The sequence below is a fragment of the Pristis pectinata genome, chromosome 37 (genome assembly GCF_009764475.1).
Source record: "Pristis pectinata isolate sPriPec2 chromosome 37, sPriPec2.1.pri, whole genome shotgun sequence".
Taxonomy (NCBI): Eukaryota; Metazoa; Chordata; class Chondrichthyes; order Rhinopristiformes; family Pristidae; genus Pristis; species Pristis pectinata.
The window spans coordinates 12,756,727-12,770,714 of record NC_067440.1 but is presented as its reverse complement, the minus strand read 5'-3'; the positions used below and the strand labels follow the sequence as shown (position 1 = coordinate 12,770,714).

The following is a 13,988-nucleotide window of genomic DNA, read 5'->3' as shown; positions in this document are numbered from 1 at the left end:
TAAAATGCTTTATGCTTATCTGGGATCGTCGTTTCATTGAGCCCTGGTCCTAACCCAGGCTTTGTCAGAGGGGACCCAAGTCACAACACAGCCCATGAAAGGCAGGAGCAGGGCAAGCAAACTGACACACCCAGGTCCTTGGAAAAAATTGAGAACAGGGGTCGAGGGAGAAACGAGAACCCTGGGACTGCACACGCCACTCACCACAGACAGTTGAAGTACAATTCACAGTAATACCTAAAGGATCGCAAATGAGCAAACCTTCAGGAGTCCGTACAACCGTTTAATGATAAATATGTAATCTCAGCTACTGCTGTACAGTGTCCCTGTGTGATTCAGACATGGTGACCGGCGGCCAGGACGGGTCATTCTGCAGCTCCTGGTGTAGTCTCTTGTGCCTCACCAGCGAGGCAGATGGACAGTACACACGGCTCAGCCAGTTCCACAGGCGGGGGTTGTTGGTCACCATCTCCTACAACACATGAACATGATAGTCATCCAGGCTCTGTCCTAAACAGGGACAGGTTGGGGCTCAGAGAGAGGGGGACACAGGGAGATGGAGGGGATGGACTGGGAACCAGGGGATAGAGGGACGGACTGGGGAATTGGGGGGGGGGGGGGTGAGATAGAGTGGACGGACAAGGAAATGGAGAGAGGGGCCAGACTGGGAACTGGGGATAGACAGAGAGATGGACTGAGTGGAGGGAATAGAGAGGGATGGAACGGGGGTGGGTACGGAGAGAGGGGTGGACTGGGGACCGGGGGGGCGCGAGATGACGGGATGCACAGTGAGATGAGGGGACGCACTGGGGGGGGTACGGAGAGAGGGGTGGACTAGGGAACAGGGGGGGACGAGATGAGGGACGCACTGGGGGGGGTACGGAGAGAGGGGTGGACTGGGGACCGGGGGGGACGAGATGAGGGGACGCACTGGGGGGGGTACGGAGAGAGGGGTGGACTGGGGACCGGGGGGGGCGCGAGATGAGGGGACGCACTGGGGGGGGGTACGGAGAGAGGGGTGGACTGGGGACCGGGGGGGGCGCGAGATGACGGGACGCACTGGGGGGGGTACGGAGAGAGGGGTGGACTGGGGAACAGGGGGGGGACGAGATGACGGGACGCACTGGGGGGTTGGGAATGAAGGGATTTTGGACGAGGTGCAGGGAGATCTCCTGGGCTACAGCACCCCGTGGGCAGCGTAACCCAGGAGCATACTACGCAACCTCCATGTTCAGAACCCGTGTAAATGAAACAACTGAGGGTGGTTCAGTGTTACCTCCAGAAAAACAGACAATACAAAGTGAGCGATAACCATGAGCAAAATGTAGATCCTCCAAATGTACGGGACGCACACAAACTGGGAGAGCGCGAGAGAGAGAGAGAGAGAGAGAGAGATTAGCAACGGCCACTGGCCTGGACCCGACTGTGGGTCACAGCTGGTGCTCGGAGCACTGTCTGTCGTGCACTGACACCACCCACTCAGCATTTCACACCCAGATCTGTGCAGAGACTGCGGTACCTCCTGGATCTGACCCCCAACATGGGGAAAGCCCTCTGGGACCCCTGCCCCATGAGTGCGGACACTGGACCAAGCTCGGTGGCATTTTGCTTCAGGCCAAGCGGCCTGCCAGTTTACAGAGAGGGATCTGCTATTGACTGCTGTTACAAGGGATTCCTCATGTGTGCAGGGTTACAGTGGCACCTCCCAACCCCCCACACACAGAAAAAATCAACCCCTTTACACCCAATGACTTATTGAAGGATGGTCCCCGTGGTAACTCCAGGGAGCAGGCAGTCAACTGATCCATCACCATCTCCCTCAGGTAGCCGGATATAATGACCAGATCACCAGTACACACAGTGATGGTGGTTGAAGGATTAACATTAACCCAAAACTCCTCCTTCAAATGGTGACCGTGGATTCTTTCGTGCCCCTCCCACAGTGCAGCACTCCCCCCCACAGTGTGACCCTCCCTCACTACCGCCCCCCCCCACAGTGTGACCCTCCCTCAGTACCGCCCCTCCCACAGTGTGACCCTCCCTCACTACCGCCCCCCCCCACAGTGTGACCCTCCCTCAGTACCGCCCCTCCCACAGTGTGACCCTCCCTCAGTACTGCCCCTCCCACAGTGGGACCCTCCCTCACTACCGCCCCCCCCCACAGTGTGACCCTCCCTCAGTACCGCCCCTCCCACAGTGTGACCCTCCCTCAGTACCGCCCCTCCCACAGTGGGACCCTCCCTCAGTACCGCCCCTCCCACAGTGGGACCCTCCCTCAGTACCGCCCCTCCCACAGTGTGACCCTCCCTCAGTACTGCCCCCCCAGTGTGATCCTCCCTCAGTACCGCCCCCCCCCACAGTGTGACCCTCCCTCAGTACCGCCCCTCCCACAGTGGGACCCTCCCTCAGTACTGCCCCTCCCACAGTGCCGCCCCCCCCCACAGTGTGACCCTCCCTCAGTACCGCCCCCCCCCCACAGTGTGACCCTCCCTCAGTACTGCCCCTCCCACAGTGCTGCCCCCCCCCCACAGTGTGACCCTCCCTCAGTACTGCCCCTCCCACAGTGGGACCCTCCCTCAGTGCCGCCCCTCCCACAGTGGGACCCTCCCTCAGTGCCGCCCCTCCCACAGTGGGACCCTCCCTCAGTGCCGCCCCTCCCACAGTGGGACCCTCCCTCAGTGCCGCCCCATGTTTTCTGCCGATTGTATCCATGAGCTTTGATTCAGCAGTAACTCATCCCTCCGGGAGAGGGCGCCTTAAGGGCAAAGTAAGGGAGCTGAGCACCGACTGACAACTTACGACCGAGAGACGGATTACCTCAAAAAACGTGTCGAGGCTGCTGCTCGGAAAGAGCATCAGGAAGAGGGTGAAGAGGTAAAGGGTGCCCAGCACGGCCAGGAACAAGTCTGGGAAGGGAAGCAAACCAGAGTCACCCTGTGCTCCTATCAGACCGGACCGCAGTCAGCCCAAGTCAACCCACACACCTGGGAATTCAACAGAAAATTAGAGGCACATGCCCCAAGGGTGCAACCATAATCAAGGGTGACTTTGGAGAGATATTGGACCAACAAAGTTAGTAATAATACTGAGGAAGAATTATCCCTGGTTTGTCTATGGGGTTCTCTGGACCGACACAGTGAGGAAGGAATGCCATCCTAGACTGGGCTTATGTTTGGAGGGGTGGAGACAGAACAAGGGTGGGTACAGAAGCCTGAAGTCCCACACAACCAGCTACTTCCCTTCAACCATTCGGTTCTTGAACCAACTGGCAAAACACTAATCACTACCTCAGTACAGCAGCACTGGGACCACTTTGCACTCAAATGGACTTTGTTTTTTTGTTGTTCTAAATTGTGTTCTCTCTTGTAAAATTGTGTTTATGTTTAGTTTATATTTTTCTTGTGAGTGCTGTTGCTCTGTGCCTGGGACGCTGCCGCAAGTAAGTTTTTCATTGCACCCGCGCACACATGGACTTGTGCAGATGACAATAAACTGACTTTGACTATGATGAGATGGTTAATTAGTCATCTGGTTGTGTGGGGGCTCCACGGGGTAAAGCAACAACAGTATGATAATAATTCCTCATTAAGGTGGAGGGGATTTTGAGACCTAAATCCACACAAAGGAAACCACAAGGATACGAGACAGGAGGTGGCAAAGATAGATCACTAATAGGTTTGGACGATGGATTGACAATGGCAAACATTTAACTGCAACTGTTCATTCCTGTCTGTGACAAAGTTAAAACAGGAAGGTTTGCTCAGTCCTTGCTGTCCGGGGAAATGAGGGAGAGTGTTAGATCCAAGGAGGAGACAGATCAGCCCAAAAAAGCAGCAAATCCAAGGATGGGAATCATTTTAAAACACAACAGAGGAGCAAGAGGTTAACTATGGGAAAATGAGTGCACATGAATAAGCTTGCAGAGAACACAAGTTACTGTAAAAACTTCTATGCATCAGTAAAAAGATCAGTGAAGACAATTATAGGTTCCTTCAAGTCAGAGACGGGGGAAATTTATACAGGGGGACAAAGGCCAATATTTTGGCTCTCGTCTTCACAAATAACTTCCCAGAAATGTGAGGGAACCGAGGGGGGGGGGGGGGGGGGGGGGAAGGAACTGAGGGAACTCAGCATCAGTGGGAAAATTGATGGGATTCAAGGCCAATAAATCCCCAGCCGATAATCTGCATTCCAGGAAGTGGTCCTGAAAATGGTGGATGGATTGCCGGTCACTTTCTGACCATCTTTTAAGACTCTGGATCAGTTCGTATGGATTGGAGGGTAGCTAATGTAACCTCAATATTTATAGAAGGACAGAGAGAGAGAGAAGGGAATGACAGACCAGTTACCCTGACATTGGAAGTGGGGTCCATTATTAAAGATGCAGTAGCAGAGTTTTTGGACAACAGTGACAGGGTCAGACAAAGTCAGCGTGGGTTAACACAAGGGAAATCACGCGCGACAGATCTACTGGAACTCTGGGGCTGGAACCAGTGTCACTGACATAGAACGAGCGGATGAGTCCCCTCCACACTGTCCGGGGACGGTCCCGACCACGGGCCACTCACAGTTCGTGGAGATGGGCTTGCGGAAGGGTTTGCCCAAGGAGAAGACGAAGGCAATGGTGATGTACTGGAAAACAGACACGAAGAAGACGGTGGTGTTAATGTAGTTGCTGATCTTCCACTGCATGTTGAAGACCCCACTGCTGTTGCGCTGCTGTGAGGTGGGCACTCCGTAGAACGTGTCGTTAGATGCACAGGCTCTGCCGGTACAAAGGGCTTCATTAAAATTACATCCAGAGGGTCAAACTGCCCTTCGGCCCATCGAGTGCACACTGACTAATCCTGGTGTCCTCTTGTAACTCCCCCTAAACCATCTGCGGTGGCCAACTAACCCACCGACATTGTTGGGATGTGGGAGGGAACGGGAGCCCCCGGGGGAAACCCGTGGGGTCACAGGGAGAACGTGCAGACTCCACACAGACAGCGCCTGAGGTCAGGATCGAACCCGGGTCTCTGGAGCTGGGAGACAGCAGCACCACCCGCTGCACCTCGATAATGAAGGTCCTCTACAGTCGAAGCTTTGCAATGCAAGAACTGCAAAGGTACAGTCTGGAAGGTTAGGGAGAGATGGTTCAGCCCCAGTTGGGTTAAAGTGATCACCTCCCATCTAAGAGGAATAGATAGAGTGGACAGCCAGCGCCTCTTTCCCAGGGCACCAATGCTCAATACAAGAGGGCACGGCTTTAAAGTAACAGGTGGGAAGTTCAAGGGAGATGTCAGAGGAAGGTTTTTTACCCAGTGTGGGGTTGGGGCATGGAATGCGCTGCCTGGGGCGGTGGTGGAGGCAGGTACATTGGTCAAATTCAAGAGATTACTAGATAAGCATATGGAGGAATTTAAAATAGAGGGATATGTGGGAGGAAGGGGTTAGATAGTCTTAGGCGAGGTTTAAAGGTCGGCACAACATTGTGGGCCGAAGGGCCCGTACTGTGCTGCACTGTTCCATGTTCCCAAAACCTTTCCACCACCTGCAAGACGTTGGGAATGTGACGGAACATTCTCCATGTACCAGTGTAGCTGCAGCAGCCAACTCTCAAGCTCGGTACCACCCACAGCAGCCCTCTCAATCACCAGTCCGTCCACCCCCCGAACCCTGCCTCCCTCCACCACCAGCGCACAGTGGCTGCGGTGTGCACCATCTCCACAACGCCCCGCAGTTACTCACCTAGACAGCACCTCCCAAACCCACCACCTCTCCCACCGAGGGGCCGGGGAGCCCCCCCACCTGCAGGTTCCCTTCCCAGTCACCAGCCGTGGAAATCTATCGCTGTTCCTTCATCGCCACTGGGTCCAAATCCTGGAAACTCCCTCCCCACCAGCACGGTGGGAGAACCCTCAGCACACCAGGCCAGCAGCTCCAACACCACCCACTGGGTGAACTGGCTGAACTTCATTGTCTACCCACTACCACAGAGCTGCGTAGACGATAATAGTTCAGCTACCGAGCCAGGAAATGAATAAATCAATCCCACCTCTCTCTCACACACACACACACACACACACACACACGCGCGCGCACACAGACACACCAGAGCCACGTACTGTGCTCCCTGGTCCCAAGAGTTGTACCAGGGTTGGATCTGGACCAGGAGGAAGCCCATCAGCTGGAAAGTGGAACAGAGGCCGATGTGCATCAGCACGGAGATCAGGAGCTGGGGTGACACCAGGTTGGCGTTGGGGCGCTGTGGAACCAGGTGCTCGTAGGCCTTGTTCCTGCTCACTGAGGGCAGAAGGGAAGACTGGGTGAGTGTAGCTGCAGCAGCCAACTCTCAAGCTCGGTACCACCCACAGCAGCCCTCTCAATCACCAGTCCGTCCACCCCCCGAACCCTGCCTCCCTCCACCACCAGCGCACAGTGGCTGCGGTGTGCACCATCTCCACAACGCCCCGCAGTTACTCACCTAGACAGCACCTCCCAAACCCACCACCTCTCCCACCGAGGGGCCGGGGAGCCCCCCCACCTGCCGGTTCCCTTCCCAGTCACCAGCCGTGGAAATCTATCGCTGTTCCTTCATCGCCACTGGGTTCATTCGTCCCATCACACCCACCAACGCCGCTGCTAGCCCACCTCAGATCCAGCAACCCCTTTTCTTTGTCCCCCTCACTGTGCCCTTAATTTTTGCCCCTAATTTCCCCTTACATGTGGCAATTGGCAGCTTTTAATGCAAGTTACAAGGGGGAGGAAGAAATAGAGAAGTGTTGTTAGGGCACTGCGGGACTGAAGGCCCGGCTTCAGTTCGCCATCCCCCACATTACAAGATCTTTGACCTCAGCACCACTTCCCTGAGCAACCCCACTGCCAGTATCTAAAGATCAAAGACCCTCAGAGGCTGAGCCTCCGTGGTGGAGAATATCTGCTGCCACAAGACAACAACTTTCATGACATACCTCAGTGATAACAAACCTGGTTCTGGTTCTGGGGAGAGAATTCCAAAGATTTCTCCTTCTCTGGGTCCCAAATGGCCAACCCTTACTTTGAGGCCGTGACCCCTGGTTCTGGATGCCCCAGCCCAGGGGAACAGCCTCCCTGCATCCACCCAGCCCAGCCCTTCAATTTTGTCCAGATCAGTGGGAATACCTCTCTTTAAAAGACGTTTGGACAGGTACATGGACAGAAAAGGTTGAGAGGGACGGAGGCCAAACACAGGAAACTGAGACTAGTTGAGGACCTTGGACAGGATTCACGGGATGGGCCGAAGGGCCTGTTTCCGTGCTGGACAACTCTGTAACTCTTCTGAAAGGGGCACAGGCTCAAGTAAAGACAAGTCTTCCTTCCCAGGAATCAACCACTCCCTTGACCACACCTTCCCTTCCTCGCCAGGAAGACCAGATCCCTCCACCGTATTCCAGCTGAGGTCTCACCAAACCCTACAGACAGATCTTCTGAGGTTGTTCCTGAGTGTTGAACGGGGAGACTCTCGGAGTCTCCCAGTGCAGACCCTTCAGCCCATCGGGTTGGTGCGGACCACACCAACCACACATTTACACGGATCCCATTCCCATCAACTCCCTCCAGATTCTACCCCTCACCCCCACACAATTTACAGCGGCCAATTAACCCACCGACCCCACACGTCGTTGGGCCGTGGGAGGGAACCGGAGCACCCGGTCGCAGGGAGAACTCCCCACTCTGTCAGCGCCAGAGGTTGGGATTGAACCGGGGTCTCTGGGGCTGGGAGGCAGCGGCTCTACCCCTGCACCACCGTGCTGTTAAAGTCACTGCCGTGACCCTTGTCCCTCCCCCAACCCACGAGCTCCTCACTGACCCCACTCAGGGGAACAGTCCCAGACCCGAGCAGAGCCAGGGTCCGGCCACCCACTGGAATTTTGTGACCTGGCGCTCCCCGGCTCGGGACACAAGTGGGAATGCCGAGACCGTGCGGTAGCGAGAGGACCTACTGGTGATGGCGATGGCACTGGTGATGAACAGATCCTCGTACAGGAACTCCCAGTTGCCCAGGTTACTGGAGATCTGCAGACAGGGCGGGGGAGGGGGGGAGGTGGAGGCATTAGGGGGGCTGTGTTACCCAGCTAACCGACCCATTCCAACCCCCACCCACCAGACGACAGACCCGTCCCTCCTGCCCCACCCCTGACCAGCAGACACGTCCATCACTCTTCCCCCCGACCCCCCCAATACACCCGGGGCTGGTCCCAGGCACACACCCTGCCCCGTCTGGGCTGGGCAGTGAGGGAGCCTGCCTTCTCGGTCAGACTCCTACGAAGGGCCGGGGGGAGGGGACTGGGGGAGGATTTCTCCGCGACACCTCGGTCCTCGTCGATCAGACCACCAACAGGTGGTCCTGGTCCCCATCCCCAAGTCGGCTGTGGGATCTTGCTGTGCACCGCTCCCTGCTCTGCCCCTTGGGGTGTTGGCAGGATTGGGTTCTGTGTCCCAGACACCAGGTCCCCGTTTGCTTTGACCTGACGGCTCTGGCTGTTACTGGCTACAGTCCAAACACCTGACACCACAATCCCCGAGCCGGTGTGGGAGGAACACTGTCTATACCACTGCCCCACCCCCTGGGGAGAGCGGACGGTCAGGGGCAGGGTTCCCAGACCCAGGGGGTGCAGGACGTGTCTACAGATATCCCCCCTTCCCAGTTCCAGGGGTCCCGGTACTCACGTAGTACAGGATGAGGACACTGACGTACTGGATCATGCTGTACAGAGCCATGTACTTGAAGGCACAGAAGGAGGTCACCAGGGCAGCACGACCCTCCCTGAAACACAACTACCGGCTGAAGGCAGCATTGGCTTAGGGTGAATCTCCCTCCACACCGTCCCATCCCACACTCCCGGGGTCAGACACAGGGTGAAGCTCCCTCTACACCATCCCATCACACACTCCCGGGGTCAGACACAGGGTGAAGCTCCCTCTACACCATCCCATCACACACTCCCGGGGTCAGACACAGGGTGAAGCTCCCTCTACACCGTCCCATCACACACTCCCAGGGCACGTGTGCCCCCTCGGTGGGTCTGACCTCCGTGGGTTACTGATCCTGCTCTGGGATGAACAGGGACCGAGGCCCACCCACCCCCCCGGTCCGGGGTCTTTGGTCCATTGTTGGTGGGACATTGGGACAGGTATCTGGTGTAGAATCAGGTCCTTCCCTACCCGCATCCCTCCCAGCCTGAGGCCGCAGGGAGGGAGTGCAGTTCCCTCCACTTACTTGATGAGGATGGGCACACATTCGATGGTGGGCAGCTTGGAGGTGAAGGGAGAGGCCACCGACGCTTCCAGCTGTGACAGGGAGATTCCCACGTGGGCCGTCTTCAATGCCTGTGGAGAACAGGGAGGTAAACACGGGGAGGCAGGGCCGGAGTCCCACCCGCAGACCCCCACACGTCAGGTGTCGCCGTGTCCGGCGGGGAGCGGTCCTGTGTGACGGGACCGCCAGGTGAACCCTCCCACTGATGACGCCACAGGCAGTGACGCCGGGTCCTACACACCAGGGTGCACTCACACCCCTCGCTCCCGTGAAACTCAGAGAGTAAACCACGGACATGGGAATACTAAATCCAACGAAAAATAAAAACGTCCAAGTCATTGAGGCTGCACCTGAAGCACTGTGGATAGTTTCGGTCACCCTGTTATAAGAAGGACCTGGTTAAAGAGTGCAGAGATTTCTGAGGATGTTGCCAGGACTCAAGGGCCTGAGTTATAGGGAGAGGTTGGCCAGGCTGGGACTTTATTCCTTGAAGCGTAGGAGAATGAGGGGTGACCTTATAGAGGTTTATAAAATCACGAGGGGCAGAGAATATAGTGGACGGTAACAGTCTTTTCCCCAGGGTAGGGGAGTCCAAAACAAGGGGGCACATTTAGGGTGAGAGGGGAAAGATTACTGCTCCCGGGATGGAACAGTTAGGATCAGTCAGCATCGCCGAGGACAAATCCCACGAAGGTGAGGGGGGGGGGCAAGATTGGCCGCAACTGTGATGCCTTCCATGGTCGAAGTGCCCAGGTCAACTGGGTGAGGAACAACAGCAGGTAAACTCACCCCACAGTCATTGGCGCCGTCTCCACACATCCCCACGATGTACCTGTGCCAACGGGAAGCAGAGCGAAGAATTACCGGACATTGCCAGACTGAACCTTGTCAAGGTCAGCGCCGCTGCTACATTTGAAGAAAAATCGCTAACCGTTGTACTTTTGGGGAGCATCAGAGGCAAGGACACTACTGCCCCTTGGATGGGATGAGCTACCTCCTAGGTGTAGGTCTCCAGTGCTGTTGGGGGATGGATCCATGAGTCAGGCCCACAAAGGGCTAACGACAGAATTTCAAGGCTGGGAGGGGAACCTGTGGGTGGGGGTGCTCCCCCGCGCCCGCTGTCCTCAGTGGGAGAGGTGGGGGGTTTGGGAGGGGCTGGAGTAGCTCAGGCGAGTAACTGTGGTGCGTTCTGTAGCTGACACACATACCTCTGGTTTAAACCCTCACTGAGTGAGATCGAGGGCAGCCAACGAGACCCCTCGGCGTCCCCCCCATACCGGACAATGAGGTGCCCACCCAATTGGGGTGGGCTGAGCTGTGAGCCCCCTCCTGCCCTCTGGTATCAGGGTCAGTGGGGGGTCTCTGGGTCACCACCTCCTCTGTGCCAGTTCTGCACAATCCTCCATTCCCCGATCTTTCAAACATTTATCTCCCCCCTCTTCCAATCCCCCGTGCCCCCCCCCAGTGATCCCACCTCCACACCCCTCCAGGGCAGAGAAATCTGGGGAATCCCCTCCCTCTGCGAGGAGACGTTCCCATACACCTCCGTTTCAAATGACCCTGAACCCTGTAACTCCGTCCCCCCATACTGAGGCTCTGGTGGAAACACCTCCACATTCCCCCTCTCCTGACCACTCAATCCTCCAAACTCCAAAAAATACAGACCGATTACCTTTTGCCCCCCGCTCCCCAGCCCTAGTCCAGACAACCTTCACCTTGGGCGAGACATCAGGGCTCGGACAGAGATTGGATGGAGGAAGCAGGGTGTTTGAGCATCATAACAGAGCAGAGGTGTGGGTAGGGAAATTCCGGAGCTCGGAGCCCAGGCCGCTGAAGGCACCCTAAGGATGGCGTTCCCAGTGCTGGGGTGTAGGGCAGGGTCCCGTGTTGTAGCATCAGTGGGCAGGATGCAGGAGCAGTGGTGAAGGGGAGGGAACCCAGGGCGAGGCGGGGCCCTGGGCGAGGGAGACTCACGCACTCGAGGCTCTGCAGACATTTGATCAGCTTGGTCTTCATGTCCGGAGACATCCTCGCAAACACCGTCCCGTACAGGGTGACCTGTGATGGCACATGGAGAGAATGTGAGAGAGAACGAGGGGAGGGGGAGGAAGGAGGGGGACTGGGAACGAGGGGAGGGGTGGTAAGATGGGTGAGTGACCCGAGACTCCCGACACGGAGCACTGATTCCTTCCACACACGGACGGGACGTCCACCCCCAGTCCCAAAGCTCAGGGCTGCAGCAGGTGCCGGGACCCACCTTGGGCAGGAGCTCGGGGAACTTGTCCTCGATCACGGCCAACGACGGCCCATCGATGACGAAGTGGATCCTGGGTTTGGCCTCCTCCTGCTTATCTCCAGAGAGAGGGGCTTCCTGCAACACCAGACACCTCCATTAACAGCACCGTCCCGTCACACACTCCCGGGGTCAGACACAGAGTGAAGCTCCCTCCGCACCGTCCCGTCACACACTCCCGGGGTCAGACACAGGGTGAAGCTCCCTCCGCACCGTCCCGTCACACACTCCCGGGGTCAGACACAGGGTGAAGCTCCCTCTACACTGTCCCATCACACACTCCTGGGGTCAGACACAGGGTGAAGCTCCCTCCACACTGTCCCATCACACACTCCCGAGGTCAGACACAGAGTGGAGCTCCCTCCGCACCGTCCCATCACACTCGAGGGACCGAGCGCCCTCCTCTTGGTCTTTTTATTTCAAAGGAATTTCATTCATTCACGGGATGTGGTTGTCACCAGCAACGTCAGCATCTACCTGCCCATCTCCAATTACCCCCTTAACGGAGACAGCAGATAAAATCCAACCACATAGGCATGGGTCTGGAGTAACCAGGGGCAGGGAGACAACGACAGTTCCTCTCTGATGGGATCAGTGAACCCGAAGTTGTGTTTTGAACAAATCCCAGAGGCGACACACCTGTATGGCTGACACTACGTTTTAATTCCGAATTTGATCAACTTATTGCCAATGTACCGGCTTTGCCTCATGATCGGTGCCCCAGAAGACTGGATAACTTGAGGGGGGGTAGGGGGGTGGGGGGGGCACTGGGAATATTTGGGAGGTGGGGTACGGGTGCGGACTGCAGTGGGTCGAGGTGGGGTACAGACCAGGGTCCTCACCTGCTCAGACGCCTTCAGCTCCCTGGCCTGTGGCTCCTTCACACTCCTCCAGCTGACCGAAGCCTTGGAGGTGGCCGTGGGTGACTTCGCCTTCACCCGGACGACCTTCTCCGTCATCCCAATCATTCCGGACTCCTTGGCCACCTGGATGGCAGTCAGAGTGCTGTCACCTGGAGAGAGAGTCCAGACAAACGCCTGTCAGGCCGAACCTCCTTCACCTCCCAAGTGAAAAGATGTCAGTGCACCTTCCCCGTGACTGCGTCTGTGCGCTGGGCCCTGGACAGGTCGCCTGATACGTTTAAAGCTGCTGACCCTCTCCACCACTGATCCCCCCAACAGACCGGCGCACATTCGCCCTCCTCCCCTTCCCAAACCCGTCGTTAGTTCTTCAGCTTCACTGATGTTGAGCGAGAGGAAGCCGACGGCAAATCTGCCTTCATCACGAGGGGGTTACAGTTGTACAGGGTGCGGGGGCGAGGCCCACCGAGGAGCCTGGGAGTGCGGGGGCGAGGGGCCCAGCAAGGGCCCAGGGCGTGGGGGCGAGGCCCATTGACGGGCCTGGGGGTGAGGGGGACGAGGGGCCCAGTGAGGGGTCAGCTGCAGGCCGGCACCAACCACCACAGATACGATGAACACGGGTGGCAGGGACTGCGCACGGCTTCCATTGCTGGGAGGGAGGGAGGGAGGGAGGGACCCAAACACCCGAACACTCACCAGTGAGGTAACAGTGAGGGCTTCTGTGGTCAAACAGCCCAGGCCTTGAGCAGCTGCACTCCGGCAGCTTCTGACTCACAGGGCAAATCGACGAGGTGCAAGGAACCTGGGCTGGAAACCCTCCTCCCCCTCACCCCCCCTCCTCCCCCCACCTTCTAACACCGCTCCTTCCCCTCAACCCCTTTCCCACCCTCTCACCCTCACCGGGCGCCCCACCCCCACGTACCTGTGATCATGACCAGCCGAATTCCGGCCTTGAGCAGCTCCCTGAAGACGGACGAGGTGACTTTCTTCAGCCGGTTCTCCAGGATCACCAGGCCGGTGAAGGTCATGTTCTGCTCCACAAACTCCCTGCAACACGGTCACAGCCACAGTCACCCCTGTGGTCACCTCCTGACCGGGGTCCGGGGTCCCATTATGGAGCAGGGCCCAGGCACCAGGAGGGGAACAGGGTCAGAACCCAAACATGGGGCGGCCATGCTGGTTACTGCCAACAGAAGGCCCGCGTACACGCAGTCCCGTACACCAACACATCCCCACAACACACGGGCCCAGAGCCCAGGGCACCAAGTACAGGGGTCTACAACTGGAGGGCACAGGTTTAAGGTGAGAGGGGAGAGATTTAAAGGGGACCGGAGCTGCAAGTGTTCTTTCCCCACACAGAGGGCAGTGGGTGTGAGCTGCCAGAGGACGTGGTAGAGGCGGGGACAATTGCAGTGTTTACACTGTTTGGACAGGTACGCGCAGAGGGAAGGTTCAGAGGGATATGGGCCAACACGGGCAAATGGGACAGGCTCAGCAAGGTGTCTTGGTCAGCATGGACAAGTTGGGGCCAAAGGGCCTGCTTCCGTGCCGTACG

At 57.4% G+C, this 13,988-nt stretch overlaps 1 protein-coding gene across 1 annotated transcript in view; it reads right to left on the bottom strand.

Moving 5' to 3' along the window:
- Positions 1–307: 307 nt before the first annotated feature.
- LOC127586647 (polyamine-transporting ATPase 13A3-like) overlaps positions 308–13,988 on the bottom strand; it is a 34,406-nt gene continuing 20,725 nt past the window's right edge. The window contains exons 20-32 of the mRNA XM_052044763.1: positions 13,356–13,480; positions 12,416–12,585; positions 11,538–11,651; positions 11,259–11,338; positions 10,070–10,112; positions 9,242–9,351; positions 8,692–8,788; positions 7,965–8,037; positions 6,108–6,285; positions 4,569–4,765; positions 2,818–2,906; positions 1,277–1,357; positions 308–472 (exon numbers count right to left, since the gene is read on the bottom strand). Coding sequence (XP_051900723.1) covers positions 308–472; positions 1,277–1,357; positions 2,818–2,906; positions 4,569–4,765; positions 6,108–6,285; positions 7,965–8,037; positions 8,692–8,788; positions 9,242–9,351; positions 10,070–10,112; positions 11,259–11,338; positions 11,538–11,651; positions 12,416–12,585; positions 13,356–13,480 — 1,522 coding nt within the window. The remainder of the gene's footprint in view (positions 473–1,276; positions 1,358–2,817; positions 2,907–4,568; positions 4,766–6,107; positions 6,286–7,964; positions 8,038–8,691; positions 8,789–9,241; positions 9,352–10,069; positions 10,113–11,258; positions 11,339–11,537; positions 11,652–12,415; positions 12,586–13,355; positions 13,481–13,988) is intronic.